Consider the following 25,247-nt stretch of genomic DNA (forward strand, 5'->3'; position numbering starts at 1 on the left):
AAATTATCTTCATGCAAAACCGAGTCAGTAACTGTCTCACACTGCTTAAGAGCATTCATTTCTTCAAAATTATTGTCTCAGGACTAATCAACCCTTTCAGCTTCAACTTAACTCACTGAAAATAACATGTTTCATCAAATGAATCCCAAAGCCTCACCATTCATCCATTCCTCGGATTTGGTATAGAAATTATAGGCTGTTACCCAAAGTTGCTCAAAGGGCTCTTTCTTTGCAATTATACTTTGCAATAGAGGAAATTGACTCTTCTCCAGCCCAAGTAAATCTTCTTCTCTAGTAATAGCCTTTGAGGGGGAAAAAAAGTGTATTATTTCCATAAAAAATCCCTACTGTTGTTTAAACTTTTAAATGGGTAATATTAAATACAACTATTTTACATGTCTTAAAGCCAGACAGATCTCTAGATACAGGACTGTGGATTTTAAGTATATGAAGTAATTGTTCTTGAAAATTCCCCTGGTTATTTCAAAGAATCATAAAGGTCTTTTCCAGCCTAAACAATTCTAAGATCATCCAGTCTATCTGCTAACCAGGCATTTGTTGGTATCCTTTACAACTGAAACAATTTTTGAAATCTATATCCATTTCAGTATAAGATGATGCACCACAGTGAAACCAAGGCTCACAAGTTTCCAATCCACTTTGAAATCTGGGTATAAGCTTTTCAGTCAGAGAGGCTTACAGGATTTTTTTTTAAACTTGTGATTGGTTTTGGGTTTGTTTTTTTTATAGAAACATCTGGGAGTTCCAACCAAAACAGGTATTAATTGCTGTGCTTATTCATGGTAAGATATTGTCTTTATCCAAAAGATTTTACAGTATAAATCAATGTCCAAACATTTAGATTTTAAAAAAAAGTATTGCCTTTTTCATTTTACAGGTGGGAGGTAAAGCCCAGAGAAATGCTGTCTGAAATGCAGACACTGAATTCAGATTGAGTCCCAAGTCTGTGCTTTCATGATGCCAAAAGGCCTTCCATAAGGTCATCATTCAATGTGAGATGCAGGCAGAAAAATATAAAGAAATATAAAGATCCACCGTCCAATATTTAAATTCATGTATTCACTGAGCTAATTGTCATGCCACTTACATTGTGTGGATACACCTCTCATTGTGCTCATGTATTAAGAAACTTACACTTAATTACTTGTTCTGATCTACCTCTAACAGCTTATTAGTGCTGTTAACTCACAGTGATTAAATATACTAGATGCCTTTAAATCAGATTAATAGTATTATGTGGGACTAGAAATCTGTCTAAGTTCTAAGCTCATTTAATTGGTTCCATTTTCCATTTTGGAAAACATTTGGGTTTAACTGGAGAACAAGCAGAGAGACTGAAAACACAGTTCCAGTGCACAGCCCATGGCTCAGGGAAAATGCCACCTCCCCAACATTCTGCCTCTGCCAACTGCCAGAGTTGGGGGTAGCATCTTGTTATTATACTGAAATTCAATATTTCAATTTTAAAAACTCCTTAATTTTTTTCTCCTAAAAGTGTGCTCTACGACTCAGTAGTTGGGACAACTCAGCATACAGGAATGAGATATTTGCCACACTTTTGCAAATTTGGAAATTTTAAAGCTATTTTGACAACATATGGCCAGAACTCTGGAAAAAAATCAAGGGCAGGAACCAAACTTTTGCTCATACAGCACATTGCAACACACTCCACATTTGACTAATAAACACTAACCTCAAATTCCATTAGTGCATTTTCTAGATTCTTATTTAACTCCTCAAAATACACTGCACTGTTCTTCATTTCTTCGACGGTCATGACATCCCTCTTTTTGTAGGTGTCTATTTCTTTATTATAAACTTCAAGAGTTTTCTGAAACTCAGAACACCTGAGGTAGAGATAGTTAAGGGAATATGATGGCTTCCTTCTTTTCAAGTTTCAATTATTTTATTAATTTTAACAAGCATTGTCAAATGAAACCTGTGTGAACACAGATGCCAGTAAAACCCATTAATCAGTGACATCAATACTATGCAGTTCACAGGGTAAGAATTCAAGGCTCACTTTCAAACCTCACAGTTGATTTACTTTATTTACCTTTGCTACCTTTACTACCTGAAGGAAATAAAGGAAGAGTGAGAACAATGCAACAAAACTATGTGTAATGCTGTACTAACCAATATGGCAACATAAAATTATGAATATTCCAGACCAGTCCTCCATTCCTCCTTTCAGATCTATTTAAGCACAGGAATATTCTAATCCACCCTCACCAATAGTATTTTCCTGAAATCTCCATAATACTGTAAACTAGGTTTCTTCTAAGTTTTCCTTCTTTGACATTCTCTCCCTTCTACTGATAATGAGATTTTTCTTTTCTTTAAAAACACATAGTGAAGAAAAAAATGACTTAACACCATACCTTTCAAGCAATGTTGTCTCTACATTATCCCTCCATTTACTCATCAGGTCTTTAGTGCTTTCAAATATTTTCTTAATCTGATCAGGCCAATGGAAAACTGAGCTATTCAGATTTATATCATCATCTAAAAAAATATGAAAATACCTTTTAACCAATGATCCAAGAGAAAGGTTATTATAGAACAGAATGCCTACAAATAAACAAAATAGCCAAAACCATGTTTAGGAGTAATCTAAGAAACTGGTGGCTGGATTATCTTCACTGCAAAGAAAACTGTTCCCTAAAACAAGTTAGATTAATAGCAAAACTGTAAAACCAAGTTAAGAATGTGAAATTCTCTAAAGAATACCTTAGGCAGAGACAATTAGTAAGAACAGATATTCCAGAATATAAACTCCATTCAACCACACACAGAGACAGACCACTGCGAACTAAATATGTATTATACCTTCATCAGATGGATAAAAGTCTAAGCCATTTCTAGCCCACAATGTATAAATGCCAGATTATATTCACAAAAGCTAGAGCATAACAACTACAATGAGCAGACAACTCCACCTTCCTATTTGTCTGTTTGCTCAGTGCACTTAGATCATTACAACTAATGCAGGACATATGCTTATAAACCCAGATACAAAGAATGTGTAATTATGAAATACTGTAATTACAAACACTCCAGTCCCAATGGAAAACAAAAATGTCCTGGCTTCCACAGACATCCTGATTTTTATCACAAATAAAGTCTAATAAAAATGGCATGGTCTGGTTATTTCTATGGCTGTCTGACCCAAGGGTATATTCTGCTTAAGGAGAAGGGATCCCCCTGCCAGTGAAACAGGTGTGCATTTATAGAAATGCTCTTCCTCTTTAAGTTCAGCAAATAACAGGCAGCATCTGTGAATGGCACAGTTTTGCTCTGAATAAAAATGCAAACTAAAAGCAACTTCTACAGATGTTTTTTCAGTGTTGGAGTATATTACCCAAGAGCAGCAAACCATCACAGCCAAACAACAAAAGGCCTGCTCTGATCTAATCCTCAACTGCAGACATGCAGGTTCTCACACTTCCCACATGTTGTCATAGAGCCTTCAGGCACATGGCTTTTTAGATGACTTTTCTCTGAAGAATTTTTACTTGATAACTTAAAAGTGTGACATCATTTGGCCAGATTACATGACATTATTCTGATAATACCTAAAACACTCTCTAAAACACATTAAAAAGCCCTGTCTGTGCTGTGTGCCATTTCTCTACCAGTCCTTGCAGCACTGGTAAATTTTGGCCTCTATTTAATTATTTTCATTTCCTTTCTGTCTCTTTTAGAACATCCCATTAGCATTCTAGAAGATGCAACATTTGGGCAAGCAGAGCCCATTATCTATATATAAAATTTTCATATGACAATTTTATATTCTGTAGTCGAGACATACGAGAGAGATCAGCATAGTCCATGAGGACTTGCAGTCTGCGTGCTGCTTTCACGAGATCCTTTTTCAGTCTAACCACAGTAACTTCACTGGATTTCTTTAAGAATGCATCCTGTTCCACAAGCTCTTCAGTGTTCTGAGGCACTTCATGCAATCTCTTTGCAATTAAGCTGAATTCGTCACAAATTCTACAACAAAAAGAAACCAGACATCACTGGGATTGTAAGTGAAAAGAGATGCAAGGTCTTGTAAATTCATTTTGTCTTTGGAACAAAAATATTAAATTTCTTCATAAATTAAACTCTTTCTTTCCATAAGTTCCAGCCAAAGCTCCCTGTTCAGCCAGGCTGACCTTCTTCCCCCTGGTCCATCTCCTGGCATACGAGGATGGGCTGCTCCTGCATCTTTAGGATTTTCTTCTTAAAGCACATCCAGCCCTCCTGGACTCTTTTGCTCTTCTTCAGGACTGACTCCCATAGGACTTCACCTACCAGTGTCCTAAACAGGCCAAAATGCCCTCCAGTAGTCCAAGGCAGCAGTCCTGCTGATCCCATTCCTTAATTCTCCAAGAGCCAAAACCTCTATCATTTTGTGATCACTATGCCAAAGACAGCCTCCAATCACCCCACCACCCACAATGTCCTTCTCTGTCTGCAAAGCATCCCCCCAGCTGGCTCCCTCACCAGCTGTGCCAGGAAGTTACTTTCCACACACACTAATTTACACGTTTATTGTCAATTATTTCTATTCCTGTTAATTTTAAATACCCACTGTAGTATCTTTGCACATGTCTGTTCAGCACTGGAAAACCCAACAGATGAGTAATCTCATCCATAGATAGAGAGCATCAGTCCAGGCAGACAGTGAGAACCATGTAAGCAAACAACAGGTACCTCATATTCAACTCTCTGTTTTCCACCACTTCATATTCAATTAATGTGTCTTTCAGATTTTGGGTCCGATTGCAGAGTTCCTCATTCAGCTGTAGAGCATCCAGACAGAACATGGCCAGAGGAACAGTGACATTCATAGAAGCAATCTCTGCTTTCAGTTTTGTTAAGCTGTCAATCTTCTACAAATGGAAAATAATACATCTGTTATTTGTCCTAAAAGTCTATAGATGAAAAATGCTAAACAACTAAGAGTTTCCAACCAACAAATGGGCAATATATTCCAAACACAAGAAGAAAAACTATTTTTTATCTTTCCAGAGCTTTGCTCCTACCCACAGATGCTGGGGCTGAAAGCTTTGCACAGTAATATGCCATAGTAGGGAAGACCACAGGATACCTAAAGATTTACCCATATGCTGACTCAAGAATGCAGAGATAAAAGCAGACAGGGCTGACTGAGGACAAGACATTCAAAAGACAAGCAAGATGCAGACTGGTCAATACTCTGGGCAGACTTCCACTGCACTTCTGCTGAGAAAACACAACAGAACTCATAGAAGATGGTCATAAAGAAACCTCCTCCTCCATTTGCACAGCAGCCCTGCACTAAGGGGCTATGTAAATTGAGTATTACCCAGCATTCCTGAGGATAAAGCAAGTGATTTGTTCCTTAGGCAATATATTAGGAAGTCCAGTGTGATGTGGTAGCTGCTGTATGAACATGTTGCAGTGGACTGTGACATATTACCTCAGTTAAAGCTTCTAAAGAAGGACCTTTTTTCCAGAAATCTGTGACCTCCTGCTGTGCTTTGTTGTTCAAGAGATTGCTGTATTTCTTATACACGTTTAAATACCTTGAACACAGATCATAAAAACAAACATAAGATTCCAATGTGAAGTTTTTCTATAAAAAGAAACAAAGACACTTAAACTGCCTATTTTTGTCAAATGTCAGTGTTATGAAACCAAGGGTTTGGAAGGGTAATGGAGTTATCAGTCAGAACTTACTTCTGTAGGCCAAGTATGTTGCTCTCAAAGATCTTTTCAAGTTTTTTTATATACTCTGAAAACAGTGATTCCTCTGGTTTGACTGTACTGAGAGTGAGATCATCTCTTTGTAATTTTGGAAATAGAAGTCTTTCTACCTAAAGGGAATAATTGTAAATACTGTAATAATAAACAGAATAGTGGAAATAAGGTATTCTATTACCCATTCACCCACCACTTCAAAAAAAAATGTATTATTTGGTACAAACACTGAAATGTCAAAAGGCTCTGATCCATAATTAACACTTGGTTATACACAGAATTTGCTTGTGAAAACTATACAAAAATCAAACCAATGCTTTAATATAACTTGAATCTGAAAAGTATCTTCTATAACCCCAAAAGTTCACAGTTTGTGATACACAATCCTCATCTTCATCTTCTATTTGTCAGTTTTCAGCTTCATTGCTGTATTATAGATACTTTTTATTAATATTGTATTTTGCATGGAGCTATAACTTATCCAGTACCTTTGGAAGTTCCTCAGCACTGCGCAGGACCTCCTTGAAGGAATGACTGATTAAATCCCAACATGCTTCCAAAGGTGGCTCAAAGACAATATCGGGTTCCTTCACACACAGTTTGACTCTCAGTATCTGAGGTATAAAGAACTGTATTTCTCGATATGGTTCTGTAAAATCATTTCCATCCTTAGGGTAAAGAAGGAAAATTTTACATAACAAAGAAATGAGCTACAAGAATAATACTTTTAAAAATATTCAAATGCCCCCAAATATCTGAACTGTGCAGCACCAGTGGGATTGTCTTCCCTGATTTTTATTCCAAATCTGATGCTCTGAACAAGATCTGAAGGAGCTGACCCCTAAATGAATCTATAAAAGCTGGGATTAAGACTAATTGCCTTGATTTCCCCTTAAGTAATAGTAGTAAAGCACTTAAATTACAGAACTAAAATTTTAAAAAGAAAAAACCATAATACCTATCAGAAATAAAATCTGGAATCCTGGGGGGGTTTTAACTGCCTTGTATGGTTTGTAAGAACTGCCCTATCCCCAAACTGCCTTTACAACAGTAGAGTCCTAATCCATAACTACCCTTGTAGATGCTACAATAATTTAAAACAAACACAACAAAAAAACCCCAACAAAACAAAACACCCATCCAAACCAACCCACAAGACAGAACTAAAAAAATTTAAAATCCCAACCATCAGGAACAACCAAGGTCTGACAGTATATTGCATTAAGTGTGATGCAGTATTTAATCTGCCACATATAGATACACCTCACAGCACGTACCTTGTGGATCATAAAAAATTCAAGAAGATCTTCCAAGGAGTTAACAACCATCTCACGTAACTGTAGTGACATTAGAGCTGCCACGGAACTAAAATAGCTTTCAACTCGCTGGGAGGAATCAGAGTCTGTTACAGGAGCAAAATGAAGCCATTTGTTTTTCTGATCAATGAAAACAGATGCACAGGCTGGGATCCACCTACAATGAAATAATATGGAGACAAAGTTTTTAGAAGCTTTTTAAGTCTTATTTTGGTCCTTGCAATGAAATCTAAGATCAAAAATTACCCAAAGAATGAGTAAGATTCAAAGGGCTGGAAGAGAATTGTTACCTAGATATGAAACAAAACTGTGCCTACTAGGACTTAGGGGAAACCTGAGTTTTACAGCTAAGGATTCTTGGTATAATGGGCCACTACTATGAGTTTAAATTAACAGTAATAGATGAAATACTAGTGACAAAAATCAGCTACTAGTATTAAATGGGAAATGAGTTTGGAAGAGACCCCAGGTGGCAGAATGCAGACACCTCCTGTCATGAGTCGCATAATATCATAAATTGCTCAATTTCAGAAGTAAAAACAAAGGGTTTGTGTCACCATTTTTACAGATTTAAACTTTACTCCTCTCATGGTTAGAAATGTTCTGATTTCCAGTCTACCTTTACTCATAGTTTATTACCATTGGCTCTTGTACAAGCACTCTTGCAGTTCCAATGGCTCTGTCAGCAGACAGATGTTTATTCCTCTCTGCCATTTACCCCTTTGTTTTGGCAGCCTTGTGAGTGGGACTAGTGCCATCTCAGTTTAAGATCTGCTTTAAAAAGGGGCCTTCATGTAAATCAGACCCTAAAATACTCTATTTACAGCCACTGCGGTTGGCACTGACTTGTTCTGAAGGATCTCTCGAGCTTCCAGGCAGTGTCTTTGAGTGATCTCCTCAAACTGGTCAGGCAACAGTGGCAGGTGTCCACAGAGCACTTCTGCAGTGCGAATAAACCTCAGGTGGCTGAACCTACACAAGTAAAACAAAGAACAGACTTTTATGGATCACTGTTTAAAAAAGTCACCCACGAAATACAGTCAGGAAGGTCTTGTGTATTTATAAACACTAAAAACATAATGTCATTGATAAATATTACCCCATTGTTAAGCTGTCCAACAAATGCATTTTTAATGGAGTTGTTGTGATCAACAAACACAAAAGGCTTCATAAATCTAATTTGGACTTGCTGAATTTAAAACTCTGAATTTTTTGCTGAAATTGTCTTGGTATTTTCCTAGATTCATTAGTGTATCCAGTCATTAAAGAACATACAGAATGACACCTACTGCTTCTATTCCATATTAATAAGTGCCTCTCCTGGTGACTCTGCAGTGTATATATCACAGCCTCTAACACACAAGATCTTAAATCCCTGAAAATGTTTCTTAACTGCTAATCCAGCTCTCAGGATTACTAACTACCACATTTAACTTCCTAAGATAACAGATCTCAATTTTCAAATGTCCCCAGAGCAAATTCCAACTACAGACATTCAAAAGATAACCAAGTTTAAGAGTTTATTTTGTTAATTTCAGCAATCAGGATGAGAATTCCAAATCACCATTTACTTGAGCATTGAATCTTAATATAAGGATTACATCTTTTAACAAGGGAGGATGATCTTTCCACAGCATTTTCTATTCTTCACTGTGGACATGTAAAATATATTCATGCTTGTATTCAGAGGCTGCAGGAAACAAACATTTTATGCTGAAATTCCCAGACGCTCAGAAAAAAAGAATTATGTAGAAAACAGGCATATTTTGCCACTCTTTCTAGTAGCTCCTCCAGGACCTTTGCAGCTTATGTAAATACACTCTCTAACCAAGCCATTACATAAAAACATCCTCAATTTCATTAAGATCCTGTGAACAAGACATCTTACTGAGAAATCCAGAGCTCTTGCAAAGTTAGCATCAATGAATTCACTACGAATAGATTCCTTTCATTCCAAATTTTCATTTCTCCATAGGAGCTGTGCCATGGGACTGGTGCACAGACAACTCTCCGGGGGAAAGGCCGTGGGGTACTTTGGATATGCAGTCTCTCCCTCTCAGCTGGATCCATCAGGACGTAATCGACTGCAACAAATCATACATGTCATGGTGACACTGCAGGATGGTCAAAACCTGCATTCAAATCCACTCTGTCTTCACAGTTCAGGACGCGGCAGAATTCTGCACATTTAAAACTAACATTGTCATAATGTTACTTGTATGTTTTTGGGGTAAACTACAGCACAAAAATGAAGTGAGAATTGCCCTTGATTTTAAAAATAGGAGGCAGGACAAACAAGTTTTCATTCTGTCTCTCCAGCTGCTGTTGTGTACAGTTTTGAACTAAAGAGATATTTGTTGAAACTGGAATGTTACATAGCATGATCAACTGGAATGTTATTTAGCATCTTCACAGATTATTTTCTCACAGATATCTATTGCAGTTCTACTGACCCCAAGGAATTCTCCATGGATACTAAGATTAGAGTGAAGACTTGCTTTCAAAGTGCAATCAATGTCTACATACTTGGAACTGCTCAGAGATTTTGAGTCTTACCAATTGCTTTCATGAGGCCGATATAATAGTCTGCCTTAATCTCTTCTTTTAACTTTGCAAGTAATTTCTCCAGGTCTGGGCTAGCAAGAATGTGAGTTGGAACATGGCTTAAAATTTCATTCATCACTTCCTTATCCTGAGGTGTCACCATGTCTTCCTGTACTCCATTATATATGTAGTAACAGTACCGCTAAAAAAATGTTAAAAATATTATGCTTATTGTATGAATTTTCTGACAGATAATAAAATAGTGCAAAGTATTTTTAGCTTTTCTATCACTTGAACGCTTTCTGTAACTGAGAAGTGTTGGAATGTAATGGATTTTGGCTATCCAATTCTTGGTTCTTTTTAAAGCATTGACAGTGCCTGACATCTTTTCAATACACTCACCTGTTTTGATGTAAGTATATGTACCACTAGAACTGAGTGCAGCATATTAAATTACTAAAGAAAAAGTACTATTAAACAACATGAGAAACTAAGAATTTGGGAAATATTTCAACCTAAAAACCCTTTAGAACAAAAATCAGGGTAGCTAGGAAAAACTGAGAAAGGAGTTGCCAATATTTGACAGCAGTTGGCTATATTGAATATTTACAGCTTCTAAACCTCATGCACTGCCTCCTTTTCTCAAGTACTTTTTAGTAAACAGTTTACAGATAAATTGCAGATATTACTGCCTGCTGCTACTCTATCTTAAAAAGAAATTTTTTTAAGTACCTCTATATCATTGCTTGAAGGTGGCTTTTCTCGCTTACTTGTCTCCTTCTCGTGTAAATCCATGACAGCAAATTGTTCTTCTGGGGTCAGTGGGTGGTTGTCTGTATAATTTAGGACATGCAGGTCTGGCACATGAGCAGGTGCACTCAGTGAAATGAGATTCAAAGTGCTTAACAAAGTACTTTGGAAAAAAAATACAAGTTTAGTGAATAAAGAAGCAATAATGGACATGGACAAGTGACAAGCCTTAAATAAACCCCTGCACTACACTGAGGACAAGTATGACCTGTGGAAGTATTTCAATTACTCAATTAAAAAAAACTCATTAAATTTGTATAATATACAACTTTAACATAATGAATACTACCATGTAAACCTTACAACTGCCCAGCATCCTTAAGGCAGTATTTCATAGTCAATTGTATCAAACCTACTAGCACAGGTATTTGTGTTGCTTAAGATTTTCAAGTGATTATCTTACTGAAATCTTATGACACAAAAGTCAATTTTGATGCACAGACATTTTTTTGTACAGACTGAACATTTCATGCTTGGATGCTTAACAGAGCAACCAAGTAAAAAGAAATATTAAATCACAACCCCAAAGTAGACTGATTGTAATAATCTGTATCTTTATAACATTACAGTACATTACCTGTCAGAATTCCATCGTCTTTGTGTATGTTTCAGCTTTTTCCTGGGAGCTTTAAATATCAGTTAAGAAAAACCATATAGAAATATATTTTTCAAATAAGACATGAGGTCAGATTGGTTAAAAACAGAACTAAGATAATTAATCAGATAATGAAATAACAGAGAACTACAATGTCACAAAGAAGTATTTAGGTCTAACTTAGCATTTAGCAGGACATCAAAATCATGTGTTAAATAATCTTGGTGATTCTGAGACTATAAATTAGCTTCAGAAAAGTGTTCAGCTCATGCTTAAGACTTCAGTGCTTACTTACCTCTCTCCACAAACTACATTTTCTGCACTGGAACTTTCTATTTTGAATATAAAAGCACATCTATAAGATGCATGGTTCCACCAAATGTACAGCACATGAAAAATCTGAGAATTGCAAACTATTACCATATGCTTTTCAGAGCACAGATAAACAGGTCTTGTAACCAAATCAACACATCATGCCTTTCCAAATACCAGGAACTGGTTCCCACATCCCACTCATGTACCAATGAAGTACCTGGAGCAGAAGAATCAGATGCATGATTTAAAAAGTTGCTAAAGAGACCCAATGAATAAAACCAAAGCCTTCTAAAGTAGCACACAAGGGGACTTAGCAGATATTGAAGTTACCGTCTCATCTATCCCAGGGAAGTTAAAGAAACATCAGGGAAGCAAAGCAACAATGCAGGATGAGCATATTCAAAGACAGAATGATAGGATATAGAAAACTACAGTTTCTGAATAGCTGGTCCTTAAATATAGAGGACATTTCACTAGATAATCAAGAAATAAAGCTCATTAATAACTTGGTCACTTTGGAGTTTTCAGGCTATGGAGTTAAATTGATATCTTCAACTGGTAATATACTTAAAGCCTAAACAACTTGCTCTTGTAAAATGTTGGTAACCTTAGGTAGCAAAAGTATTACAACTTAACCTTATTTGCTTTATATCACATGTTGTGTTGATTCAACAGCATAAAATATCTCATAATGTAGAATTTACCCATGTATGCAGTTTGCTAACAAATACATCAATTACATGGTTTAAAAGAAATAGTGTATTACTTCTTGGATTTTATCCTCACATATAATTTTAATGCCTGTCTCCTATCTTGTTTGGTAGGCAAGACTCAAAAGTATGAGTATATTAAGGATGCATATTGAATTTTTTTCTATTTTCCCGTTGGTAATAACATCTACTTCGAGCAATAACAAAAGCTAACTTGCAGTTTGTTAATTTACTGCTTTGCAAACAATTCCCTCCAGGTAATTAGATATGAATATCTGGAGGGATGAACTTAACCAGTTAATCAGAAAATGGTCTTTCGTTTATTACAGTTTTACATGCACTGGGAAATTTGCCTGTACTGACTCTGAGGTGATAAGCTTATAAACAATTATTAGGGATAAGGGATTTTTCCAGGGACGATGATCTAACAGATAAAGACTAAAATTAATAACAAGCAAGGCTGAACTTATGAAGACACCGAAATATGGATACGTGGTGAGGGTGTCCTCTGCCCTCCCGAAGCCTTTGATAAGTCTGTCATTGAAGAAGACTTTACTTTGTGCATGTTTTTCATTTTTAAGTCCCGTGCAGTAGGAGTGTAGTTATTGGCTATGGAGTCACTTGGGCTTCGGTAGTGATTCTGCTCTTTGAAGGGAGCTGCCAAAGTCCATGATGCCTGCTGCATCAAAGGAGGATAGGAGCTTTTCTTAAGGACAAGCTGAAATTGGAAAAAAACAGCAGAAGTTTAACACAATACAGTAATTTAAAAAGCCTTCTTAGAGCTAGAATGGGATTAAATATCAATTAGCATAAAAAGCAAATACACAGGTCAGGCAGAGACATTTGATCACCAATCTATTTTTCAATCACCATGTTCTGTACATGTATAAGGATAATTTTACACAACACTTCATTAGTACTCCTGCTTTTTTTTGCATACTGAAGGTCTTTTTTATAAATAAGAGTAGACATTAGTGTGTTATCTAGTACTCTCCACTGTGCCACATCTCCATCTTACTGCTTTTCTTCTTCTTCTTACTCTTACTTAAAATTAGAAAATTCCTATTCCTCCAGCCTTTGTTAATGACCTGTCTGCTTTTAACACAACCCTTGCAATAGCTGCACAATAGCACAAGTTAATAAATTCAGCTTTCATCTTTCTCTCTCCCATCTGTACAGGATTTCTTCTGTCTGTTCATTCCATGTTTTCTCAGGTGATTTGGTATCTACTGATTGACCTGTCATCAGTCCTGATGTCTCAGCTTTAATGAGAGCTCACAAGCACAAGGGCCATGGGATCAAGAGCTGTATTTCAGGATATCCTCAGAGAGAAAAAGTACATGAGACAGAATCACGAATGTACTTGGAACCACAGAATCACTAAGGCTGGAAAACATCTCCAAGGTCATCAAGTCTAACCTTTGCCTGAGAATCACCATGCCCACTGAACCACATCACAAAGAATGGGAATTTGAGGAATGGAATGTAATGGAAACGCTGACCAGGACAGAGGGCACATACCTCATGCAAGTTTGCAGGTGTAGCTGAAGCAGAAGCAGAAGAAGGTGGGGATGGTAAGTCTGAGAACTGTTCTCCATGACTCATAGAATTGCTTTGTGCCTAGACAGAAATGAAAACCAACTTCAAAGATATTTTATGAAATAACTGTTTCAAAAGAGATTAATGAAGGAAGAACAGCTGTGTTCAATTTTTATTGAAAAGCCTCACCCACAGTCTGCTCTGAGTTTCCTAAATCAGATTTGTTTAGGAGATTCATGAGGAACAAATTTCTGAATACACAGTGACACTACCAGAAAAAGGAGGTGGAAGTTTGTGGTATCTGATTATGAGTGAGTTAAATCACCATGAAAGAGAAAATTATTACCTAATACAATTATGTTTGAATAACATATAATCTTTTTTTACATAATTTTAACACATTTTTAGCACATGGGTTATTGCTTTCTGATATATCACTGAAAAACTAAGCTGCTGGCACCTAGTTTTCCTGCAGACAAAATTGTGCCCTCCTCAATATCCAATTAGAGCCCAGTTAGAAATGAAATTTGAGAAAGGACTGATTTGATTTACCTCCTTGGTATTCCCCAGTGTGCATGCACACACACACACATGCAGAAATCAAGACATTATCACTGCTAGACATAATTCATTAAAGACAGCATGAATTGCTCCTGATTAATGACTAAACAATGGGGCCTTAGGGTACTTTAAAAACAAATAAACTATGCAGTTTATTAGGTGAGTTATTCATCCTTAAAGGTACAACAGTTATTAAAAAAGCCATTGTTCATTCTAAGGAAACTCTTGACTTCTATGCCAACTTACCTTTCAAACGGCTACATATTTGAGCAAAGGAATCCTTAATAAGAAGTACATTATAAAGGATTAGGTCTAAAGAATATTCGACAAGTGACTTCTAATTAGAGTTCTTCCAATGTCAAACCACTAACCACCAGTAAAGGCCAATTTCATCTGAAGTTCTGAAAAAGTTACCCATCTTTCACAGTCACTGCAGGAAGGACTTACACTCAGGAGCCTCAGGCTCTGTGTTGGCTTCATTTTGCTTTGGTCTTTCGTGCTTAGAATTTTTCAGTCCTTCAGAGACATCTTTGTTGTCATATGCACTGGAAAAGAATGAGAGACTCATTTCAGGTACTACACAAGGTGTTCATCAGCTTCTATCCCAGCTGGCAGGAAGAGGAAAAATCCCAGCTCTCCCTTTCCCTTCTAACAACAGCAACCTTTCCCTCCCTCCAAACCTCCATGCTCTCTTTTTCTCTCCCTTCTTCTCAAGGTCACTTTTCACCATAATCTTCCAAACTCTCTCCAGATGTCCTTCAAGCTAGATTTTTTTTTTTTGCACTCTGCTCTTTCCACTTTCTCCCAAACCAGTTTCCTTCCCACTGTCTGTTCTCTTCTTATGTCCCAGGGGCTCTGGGCCCCCAGCTGTGATTTACAGCAGACAGAGCCACATATTAACTGCCATGAGAAATAAGCATGTCAGAAGGAATGGGAAAAGAGAGAGATGCCCAGCATGCCTTACACATCCACAGGATGCACAAGGCAGCAGGGTCAGAGCAGGTACTACCTGCAGGTTACCAGTCTCTCTGTCTGTCCCAGCTTGGTGAACTTCTGTGACACTATGTCTCTCACTCCTCAGCTTTGTTGCCCCAGTTACAGCATAGCTGGTGCTTGGAGACAGGAATTCCCTCCTCCCCCTCCTTCCCCACCAGAGAGGAAACAGCCCCTACCAGCACAGTGTTGTGCCAAGCTGTGGTCAGGGAGATTCAGTTGTGGAATCAGTGAGGAACTGCACAGACTCCTTTTACCTCTGAAAGCTAATAAAAATATAGCTGTAAGATACCTGAGATATTCTGATTTTTGCATGAAAATACTGCACAGAGCAAGGGAGTTCTCACAGTAGTAAAGGCAATATAAACCCAAATTTTCTTTAAAATAATTAGAAAAAATATATATTAAAGATTCAAAATCTTGAATGCAAACATCTCCACCACTTTTCCACCATTCAGAATTAAACTCCCTGAAGATCCAAAGACAGCAGGTGGGATCCTTCCAATTCCTCTAAGTCAGCTTGTATGCATTTTCCTTCCACTTACAGTCATCACTATGTCCTGAAAGAGTCCTCCATCACATTTCTCCACAAATAGGAGAGGCCTTGTACCCTTTCCCACTGCCTTTGGATGCTGTCTCTGCTCCAGTTTTCTGTAAACTGTGAGAATGGCTGACATCCCTGGGTTAACATCACAGTTTTCCGTATATCTTGATGTAATACCAGCTACAAATGGAATATTGTTCCTGCCTGGCCAGACGTGAACATTCCTACCAAAAAGGAGGCTGCTCTTTAAACACAGGCAGCAGTGTGGGGTACAGAACCAGCACTGCTGATGCTGGTAATTGCTTGGCTAATGTGTGCCTAACTCTCCAAATATTTCAGTGCTGGTTTGTAACACAAGTATTTTCCTGCTAATTGGAGCTGACACTGGCATGAAGACAAGCTCAGTTAAGCAGCAGCCAGGGCAACTACTGTTCCTCTGAGCACATCAACTCAGATGCTCATACATACATGCCCTTTGAAGTTCAATAAATTACTAATGCTGTTTAAGAAACATTAAAATCAATTATTTTATACAGAAAGAGATTACATATGAATTAACAGAAGACACAATTATGCATAGCAGAAAAATAAGATACTAAGATGTACAAGACTATCTTCAAAACTACAGCTATTGCATGTTTGAAAACAGCCAGAAATGTAAAATCTTCAATATACTTTCAACTCAGTGGAGCCATTAAACTTTATGGTGCCATTATCACTGGATTATGTCACACTATAATTCTGCCAGTTAGTTTTTCCCTATGCTCACTTAAAAAAAAATACAAAATCAACAAATTCAAATTTATTATTATATACACTAGTGTACTAGGAATATCAATACACTATGCACTTTAACAATGTGAGAGGTAAACACTTTAAGAGCTCAAATAAAATACACTTGCCCTTACCATACTCTTCTTTCAGGTATCTTGTGCTGGACTTTTAGAGCCCACAGTCCAAATTTGCACTAATATCAAATCTTACTTTTTGTGTCTACACAAATCCTCTCAATACTCTCTTAGGTGGCAGCAATCAAAAAGAATGATTAAAGCAGTCATGAGAAACATGAATATTTTACTTATTGTAATTTATGGCATAAACATTTCTATGTAGCAAAAGCTGGGAATTCACTGAAGCCACACATGTCCTTGTAAACACCATCATGGTGAGTCTGGAAAAGAGCCGAATTTTTAATAAGTAATTATTCCTCACAGGGCCTATCTCCCCAGACAGGTTTGCCACGTGGCCACCAAAACACCTGTGGAGGCCTCAGGGCAGGGTGGAAACGTGTGGGAACAGGACAGGGGAAGATGGTTTTGCCCGGGTATGTTTCACAGCTGCCTTTCTATTGCTCCTCATGGCCTGACTGCAGTCACAACTCACTGGAAAACGCCTTCGCTGCCCCTCACCCTGATGGCAGCACCCCCCGGCCTGGGGGTGGTGGGATTATGGACACACGGGGGGCGATCCCTGGGCTATGGACACACAGGGAGCAATCCCGGGGTTATGAACACACACTGAGCGATCCCCGGCACTCTGAGCCACGGTGCCCAACACCCTGTGCCCCAGGGTCGAGCCCACCCAGCGCGGCACGGCCACCGCAGGTGCCCTCCCTTCCAAAAAGCTCGAAGCTGCATGTCCTGACAGCACAAAATCCTTGAGGGTGCCCGGACCCGAGCGGCTGAGGCAGGGCCGGGGCGAGGGGCAGGATGGCAGGAGGGACGTGAAAGGGCCCCGCAGAGCCATCAGTACCACCCCCTCAGTGCCCTCAGTGCCAGCCCCACAGTACCCTCACTGCTATCCCGCCCCCCGTGGAGCCGCCCCGGCCCCGCCCCGCTCTCCCCGCGTCGCGCCGGGCGGGCCGGGCCGGGCCGGCCCCGCGGGGAGGAGCAGCATTGGCGGCTCGCTGGGCCCGGCAGGCCCGGTAGCGAGCGGGACCGCGGCCCGGCGGGCACGGCCGCAGGTGAGAGGGTCGGCAAGTCCCGGGGCGCGGAGCAGCCCCGGCTCACCTCGGGGTGGGACCGCCGTGGGCCCGGGCGCTGCCGGCGTGGCTGCACCGGTGATTAACGGGGGGGATTAATTAACGCGTGCGGGCCGCGGGGCTCGGGTAACGCCTGGGGCTCGGGCGCGCCCCGCGGGCGGCTCCGCACAGCCCGGCCCAGCATGGCTCAGCCCGGCCCGGCCCAGCTCAGCACAGCACAGGACAGCACAGGACAGCACAGCACAGCACAGCACAGCACAGCACAGCACAGCACAGCCCGGCCCGGCCCAGCGCTGGGGGTGAAAGCGCCGTGTAAGTCACGGCCAGGGCCACACTGCAGCCACAGGACACGGAGCTCGTGTTTGCAAACTGGGAAATGCTGTGTTAACCTCTCCTTGCAGTCACACGGTGGGGGTCGGGAGGATGCTGAGCTAAGGGGCATTTAAACAGGCACCTTTTGGCTTTATCCGCAGTTTAAAGCTGTGCAGGGTGTGTGTTAAGTCCTGAGCACAGGGATACACACAGAAACCAGTGTTACTAGTATTAGCAACATATTGTCCGTGCAATAGTTAGAACCAGGCTTGTTACAGGTAGGTCGGTATCCTTACAGTGAAACACATGGTTAATGCTGTGAAGAAAGAAGGTGAGAGTCACCTGTGCCTTGATACTTGGCCTTGGGCATTTTGGAAAAGCTTGCAGGGGCAAGCCCTTCAGATTAGCTGTGCTTTAGTAAAAGTACATCAACATCTGAAATCTACATTCTGTCTTTCATGCAAAAGAAATGTTTCATTATTGAAAAGCATCTGTATGAACCCGTTACTAATTGTACCTTAATTTTAAGGAAAATTGGATGGCTGGGTGAGAACTGGTTGTTCTGAAGAAGAGGTCGTGGCTGAGGATTCTAGCATGTCCAAAGAAATGCAGGAACTTCAGAGGCAATGGCACTCCGTGGTGCAAATCATCCACAGCAATGCAAATGTGGGTCTGGAATATAATTTTATGTATTTCTTAAGTTACTCCTTTAATGACTGTTGGGATGTCACACCCCAAATTTATTGAACCACACTTTCTTTTTCAAAAGGAACACTGAGAGGGCTGTGAGAAAGCCTGTCCTCCCACACCTTCAGCAATCAAGAAAAGGGAAGCCTGTGCTATGTTTTTGTAGTTTAGCAGCATAATCATTGGAGATAGGACAGTGGCAGTTTAGTTGTGCTGCTATAAAAAGAACTAAAGCTACAGTACATATTTCCTTAAGGAATGGGAAACTACTACAATAAAATTCCAGTGTATAGCTATGACTGTCTCTGTAAAAAGGGTTTTTTACTAATAACATAATAATTAAATTCTTAACAACTTTGTGACACAGACATGCCTGCACTGTACTTAGATTCAATAAACGAACTGGTTGCAGATATTACTAAGCCGTGGATAAAAATAAATTTTTTATGTTACAGGTTTTTTTTTTCTTAAAAAATACCATTTTTTAGATCAAAATAATAGTTGCAGAGATTTCACTGAAATCTGCAGCTAAACTGTGATTTGGTTTTTTACATGTTTTCAGATTAATTGGGGGTTTTGTAGGTTTAGGTTTTTGGTTTATTCAACAATGGAACTGAGAAGTCCAAGAGAACGTGTCTGTTGTTGCTACAGTTATATTTGCTATGAATTTATCTAAATTTTCAGCAAGTTCCCATGCTTTTAGAATAAACAACAGCTGCCCTCTATTCAAGGGCAGACTCACAAAAAAGATTCTCTCTGCAGTTCACTACAGTGCCTGTGATCTGTGAAAGTTACCTCTGACAGGAGATAAAACCTGAAACCTTCTTTCATCCACAGGTTGTCGCATTTATGAATTCTCGTGTTGGCCAATATTTAGATGACCATCCTTTTATTGCCTTGTCACTCCTGATGTTTATTGCAGTGTCTGCTATTCCTGTTGCATTTTTCCTGATTTTTGTTGTTACAACAACTGTGATGGCCTGCATTGGTGTGATAGTCATGGAAGGTACGATGTCCATGCATGTATGTACTTACCTGATGCCTTTTAAAGCATATTACCTTTTCCTTTTCTTCTTCCATCTGGAATTTTAAGTCCAAGCAATTGAGGATTTCTGTGTGTAATCCCCAGGTCTCAGCAGTAGCAAAACTATTAATACAAGAACAGTAATCTGATTAAGTGTAGTCTATACAGGGGAAATCCTATTTTACTTTCTAGTCTCAGCCAGCCTAAACCAGTTATCTTGACCATGACTGGCTTTTATAAAAGCCAGCCAGATGATTAAGGAAGATTGTTTTCCTAGATTGGTGTTGTGGCAGAATGTCAGCTCTTCTAATTTACTTGTACATAAACTTATCCAAGTAAGAGACTGATTTTGTTTTACTAGGTGTTGTAATAGCCATTGGTGGCATAACCCTCCTTTGTGTGCTGTGTGGCCTTGGGGCACTTTCCCTGGGAGTTTCTGGAGTCCTGAGTGTTTCTTACGTTTCACTTTCAACTCTAGTCAACTACTGGTGTGCTTCAAGGTGAGTACTGATGTCCTGATCTACGCTTGTATTTCAAACTCTGCAACTGTACTATTGCAGTGATTGCTTCACTATTCCAAGGGAGCTGCTTAGTTTAACAATGTTTCTTGAATGCTTTGAATCTTGACTTAATATGCAGTATACAGATACCTGGTCACCAATGTATATTTTAGTAAGAGTTATTACATGCCCTTTTTCCTTTTTGGGAAAGGTCAGTGGTCTTTAAATGTACATGTGATAACTCATCCTCATGCAATAAAATACAACTTTGTCTCATTACCATTTGTTGCTTTAAATGTCATTAAAACACACTGTCAAATTGAATTTTAGTTTGAGGATGGACTTTTTGCAGCTCTTTCTACACTGCTTATCTACATTTATAAAGTAATGGACCAAAATTAGTTGTAGATTTGGGATAGGCAGAGTGGTACTTAAAGGGACAGCATAGGCAAAATAGAAACAAGTTTTTCAGGATACTGCACCTGTGCAGCTTGCCAGTCATGCCTCCCATGACTCTGGGCTTGGAACCCGTTTCAGTCATGCTTCTGCCTGCACCTGGATGGGAGCAGGAGGAGGCACGAGCAGGTTGTGCTGGAGTGTCACCTCTGGCCTCCTGGAATACCTACTCGGGAATCACTGTAATACTTAAGCAGAGGCAAGAGCAAGAAACAGCTGCTCCCTCCTAAACTTTCTCAGTTTACCCCTTCAGCAAAGCTCCGGTGGAGCCAGTGTGACAAAACCACACTGCTCACAGCTGCTCCAGTGCTTGCTGCCAGGTCCATAACTGTGCCCACCAGTTCCAGAAGACTTCCAGTTTACAGAGCATATCCAAATGCACAACCAAGCCTGTCATATTGACTTACAGCACTGATCTTAAAACAGATAACACCTGCTATTTTTATGTTCCTGTGTCTTTTGGGAGAAGCCCTGGTAGACCAGTAGCTGCTGTTCCAGGAGTCTCAGACTGGTTTACATCTTGCATTACTCAGCTTTCTTAAGCAAAAAGATAAAATACAATAATCTTAGAGAAGAACAGACTGTAAATCCATTCTTCTTTCATATATGCAGGGATGAGATAAAGAAGCAAGATGTTAATGGAAGTTTACCACAGAAGAAGCCTGGCTTGGATGTGTCTGCCAATAATGTAAAGAGCGAATAAGTGGGTTTCTCCCCACTTCTCCACAGGCACTTACGTGTACAATTCTGACCTTTATTATGTAACTGTTTACTTGGTGAGCATTCAATCTTTGTCTACCCCTTCTGGGAACAAAAAGAACCAATATACATCTTACAGAGTCACTGTAAAATGGAGGTAGGAGTAACCATTGAGCAGCAGTGCATTGCAATAGTAAGTGTAATGTGCATGATGGAATGTTCCACAGAGTTTGGTAAAGGGTTGTAATAATAACTGCTACTGTTAAGTCAGTGGCATTGGGGTGAAAGAAAGGGTAGGTATTTGACTTCTCAGTTACTGGAGTTCTGGACATAGGCTCAAGAAATTTGTATGCAGCAGGGGTCATTTTGATGAACACCAGAAACATGTTTTGAATGTGGAAAAGTATTTGCAAGCCTTAACAACCTTTGTTAAAATAGTACAAGCTAATGCTTTATATTTATTACACAAGGAAAATTGGGTTTTGTCATATGTTGCAGGGTCTAAGCTTCTATTTACCTTTAGATGTTGCATTATTCCAAAGGGATATTTTTCTTGTTTCTCATTGCCTCATCATATCAAGGGTATACTCACATGGGGCATTTTTTATATTTGTTTAGGTATTTAAATTAGCTGGTTTTCTTCTGAGTTGTAACTTCCTGTATGTTATTTAAAGTTTTTTTCATTTTGCAAATACTGTTATTTTCAAGCATTAAGTATCTAACTATATTAGTTTAATAAAATGCTGTTCATTTATCCATGTTCTCTTGTTATGCTGTTTATTCTACAGTAAAAATAACTTTCCTACATTTGCTTCAAGGAAGGCCACATTTCTCCTTGATTAAAGTATTTTGGCTGACCAGCATTGCTGAGTCACAAACTGGACATTACTCCCCTTCTCATACCTGTAAAGGAGATGCAGAAGTCCAAGATCTGAGTGGTTTATGTAGCTTTTCATGAACCAACATGCTGTTCGACTCCAACTTAGAAGCCAAGTCTGAGCTGAAATGTGTTGCACACAGTATTAATGGTAATATTTTCAGCCATTAGGGTAAGCTGGCCCCACACTTCAGCAGTGGAGTAAAATAATCTTTAGATTTCCTGGAGTCCTTTGTTTTACTGGCACCTTAATCCAGCAAAAGTTACAAAGCCACCCAGCCCTAAGGTAAGGCTGCCTGCAGTGGCTTTTTGGGAGGTGCCTCCAAAGACAAAGCAGTAAAGCCTTTAAACATCTCTCAACACCACTCAAAGCCTTTATACCACAGTCAGATGTTGATACACAGGTATAAATTTCCCTTATACCCTCATCATCTGTTGGAGGGAACAGGCATTACTTAATATTAAGTCAGCAGATGCTAAAGCAAGTTAATTTATTCCTCCTCAGTGTCTGACCCTACATGAACCATTTCCTTCTGCACTTTAAATTAATTTGTCATTATATAATTCACTCCATCATCAGCATTTACCAGGAGCTAAAGCTGTGAATTCTCAGTTACCAGCAGGTGAACATGGAATAGTTTTGCTTCTGCTGCCCTGACCTTTACTTGTTTATCAGTCTGCCATTTCAAGGCTTCTCATTGTGCCTTTTTAATCAGGGCTGCTTTCTGTGCTGTGCCATCACTGCATTACTGTGGTTTTCCATGGAGATATGCTAAGGAAAAAATTAGGTCAGCATATAGAGGTGTTTTTACTGGAGGCAGCAAGTCCCTCAAATGAGGGCATAGATTGTTTTCTTTGAATTATTAAACTCTGCAGTAGAGCTAAGGAACCCTTAAGCAAGGGAGACTGGGGACATGCTGCCAAGTCCCCTTTTTCTCAGTTGCTCTCTCAGCTTCCTGCAGAACAGCCCAGGAAGAAACTAGCTGAAGACTTTTCCACCCCAACTGCACCATTCCCAACCAGGCCTTCGGCATACCCAGCCCTAAGAATCTGGCTCAACGTCCCTGACTTTAGGCATAAACATGCCTTAATGGGCAACCCCTCTTGGAGCCCTAATCCCCACATCCTGGGGAACCACAAACATCTTAAGCTTTTTCAAGGGGATTTTTAGGAACCAACTGCACTACAGTTCCTGAAGCAGCTGTTTGAGCTCAGGCTGCAGAGAACCACTAGTCCCTACACCCACAACAGATTCATTGACTAATTCCTGTGCCACCTGCTTTTGCTGCACCCTCATTCCCACTTTGGCCTCCCCTTTCTCAGGGAGAGTGACATGAGGCCTGAGTGCAGTAAAGGAATCCTTTGAACTTGGTAAGGTGAGCTTAAACTTTTCAGATGACGCACTTGAAAAAGGGACAGAGAAGCAGCAGCACACAGAGAAAGGGGGAAGGAATCCATGGGGCTGGGGTCTAAGGTAAATTATTTACTAATTAAAGAATAAAAGCCTGCATTTTCCTTGATTTAACTAAGTTGTACAAGTCTTCATTCAAACTGCTCCTGCAATGTCCACAAATAAAGCACAACTAAGCCACACTGGGAGAATTATATTTAATCCTCTCAGAGACAGACTTCTCTTTTTCTCATGTGCCACATGTGACAATCTTCCCTTAGGCTGACAGTATGAACCAGAAAGAAAACCAGGCAAGAACCACCTTCCCTTTGGCCCGGATTGGCTGCCATTGCGTGCAACTGCCTTTGTCTCACCTCCTGCAGTAGTAGAAATAGGTCAAAACACAGCAGTCAAAGAACAAAAGTAAAGCTCTCACCTCTTCCCTTAGCAAGGATACAGGAGGTATTATAAGCACCCTCAACTAGCCAAGTCACCAGATTTGTATATGCAAGCTCTGTGACAAATATTTTAACTTACTGGGATGTTAAACTAGCACTTCTTTCACAGAGTGTTTACACAACAGTCACTATAACATTAGCTCCAACCATCCTAGCCCAGACTCCATCTGGCAATAACAAACAAGGAAACTTCTGTCTGAATAGGCACTGAACTTTCCCATACTTCAGAACAAGAAGAAAGGGGGTATTAAGAGTATTAGCTTTGGTTAGGACAGAAGAGCTAAAAGCTCATACAAGTAAGTACAACAAGCTGTCAAGAACCCTCATCATTAAGCACCACTTTTCCAACAATACTTTGTATTCCAGCTAAGTGCCAAGTCAATAGGACTTAAGTATAGTAGGTTGTTTGCTGGACAGTAGCCTAAGTAACCATTTCAACCCTAACCTCTATCTAACAGACAGTAAAGGGACTTGCTTGTAGACAAAATAGCTTTATCTAATATTCACACCCATTTCTTCTCACCCAGTTTTCAGAGACATCAGATTCCATATTCCTGGTACTCCTATTAAGTGGCCATGAAACTTGTGGCCATCAGAAAGATGACCTCTGGCAGCACAGTCTGGTCCACCTGGGTTTTCCCTGTGTCCCTCTAGACTGCCATACTCAGAAAAGGGAGGCCCCACTGCAGATCTCCTTTGAAGACCTTTCATAACTTTCCAATTCCCATAGCAAGGGAAAAGGGTTTCATTTGGGGGGTTTTTCCACAGTAATGTTTTAATACAAGTGCTGGGTGTTGCTAAACAATTTCAATAAAGCCAAGTTTTAATTTCCAACTGCAACACAGGGCTCAACATCTAGAGGAGCACACATACTGCAGATATTGACACAACATGGATTTTTAAAAACCCATTTGAATGAAATCACAATTGGGAACAAAAGAATTTGATAAACACTTCATAAAAACAAATTGGCTGTGCAGTCCAGGATGAAGTTAAAACAGCAATGGGCAATTTCAGAACAAAGACACTGAAGAAATTAAATATTATAGTCATTGTTAAAGCCAAATCCACTCCAAGGAGATATTCAGAGAACCAGGAATATGGAATTACGTAAGACCACATATGAGGGAAAAGACATGACAGACAATTGACAGTGATTACTCCAAGTTTATTTGGAAATATACA

At 39.5% G+C, this 25,247-nt stretch overlaps 2 protein-coding genes across 2 annotated transcripts in view; one reads left to right on the forward strand and one right to left on the reverse strand.

Moving 5' to 3' along the window:
* The window catches only part of DNAH3 (dynein axonemal heavy chain 3), a 54,487-nt gene extending 39,841 nt beyond the window's left edge, over positions 1 to 14,646 (reverse strand). The window contains 17 exon segments of the mRNA XM_071570880.1: positions 158 to 302; positions 1,715 to 1,868; positions 2,403 to 2,526; positions 3,833 to 4,017; positions 4,723 to 4,901; positions 5,471 to 5,576; positions 5,731 to 5,867; positions 6,240 to 6,419; positions 7,029 to 7,224; positions 7,914 to 8,039; positions 8,956 to 9,151; positions 9,624 to 9,813; positions 10,344 to 10,524; positions 10,999 to 11,047; positions 12,534 to 12,759; positions 13,563 to 13,661; positions 14,589 to 14,646. Of these exon segments, the coding sequence (XP_071426981.1) occupies positions 158 to 302; positions 1,715 to 1,868; positions 2,403 to 2,526; positions 3,833 to 4,017; positions 4,723 to 4,901; positions 5,471 to 5,576; positions 5,731 to 5,867; positions 6,240 to 6,419; positions 7,029 to 7,224; positions 7,914 to 8,039; positions 8,956 to 9,151; positions 9,624 to 9,813; positions 10,344 to 10,524; positions 10,999 to 11,047; positions 12,534 to 12,759; positions 13,563 to 13,661; positions 14,589 to 14,621 (2,506 nt within the window). The 5' untranslated portion in view covers positions 14,622 to 14,646.
* Positions 14,647 to 17,556: 2,910 nt separating this feature from the next.
* LDAF1 (lipid droplet assembly factor 1) lies at positions 17,557 to 22,091 on the forward strand. The gene is made up of 5 exons (XM_071571416.1): positions 17,557 to 17,641; positions 18,501 to 18,637; positions 19,496 to 19,664; positions 20,044 to 20,182; positions 21,251 to 22,091. Exons 2-5 carry the CDS (start codon positions 18,566 to 18,568, stop codon positions 21,339 to 21,341), a joined length of 471 nt encoding a protein of 156 aa, XP_071427517.1. The 5' UTR covers positions 17,557 to 17,641; positions 18,501 to 18,565; the 3' UTR covers positions 21,342 to 22,091.
* The last annotated feature ends 3,156 nt before the right edge of the window (positions 22,092 to 25,247 follow it).

The sequence above is a fragment of the Pithys albifrons genome, chromosome 16 (genome assembly GCF_047495875.1).
Source record: "Pithys albifrons albifrons isolate INPA30051 chromosome 16, PitAlb_v1, whole genome shotgun sequence".
Taxonomy (NCBI): Eukaryota; Metazoa; Chordata; class Aves; order Passeriformes; family Thamnophilidae; genus Pithys; species Pithys albifrons.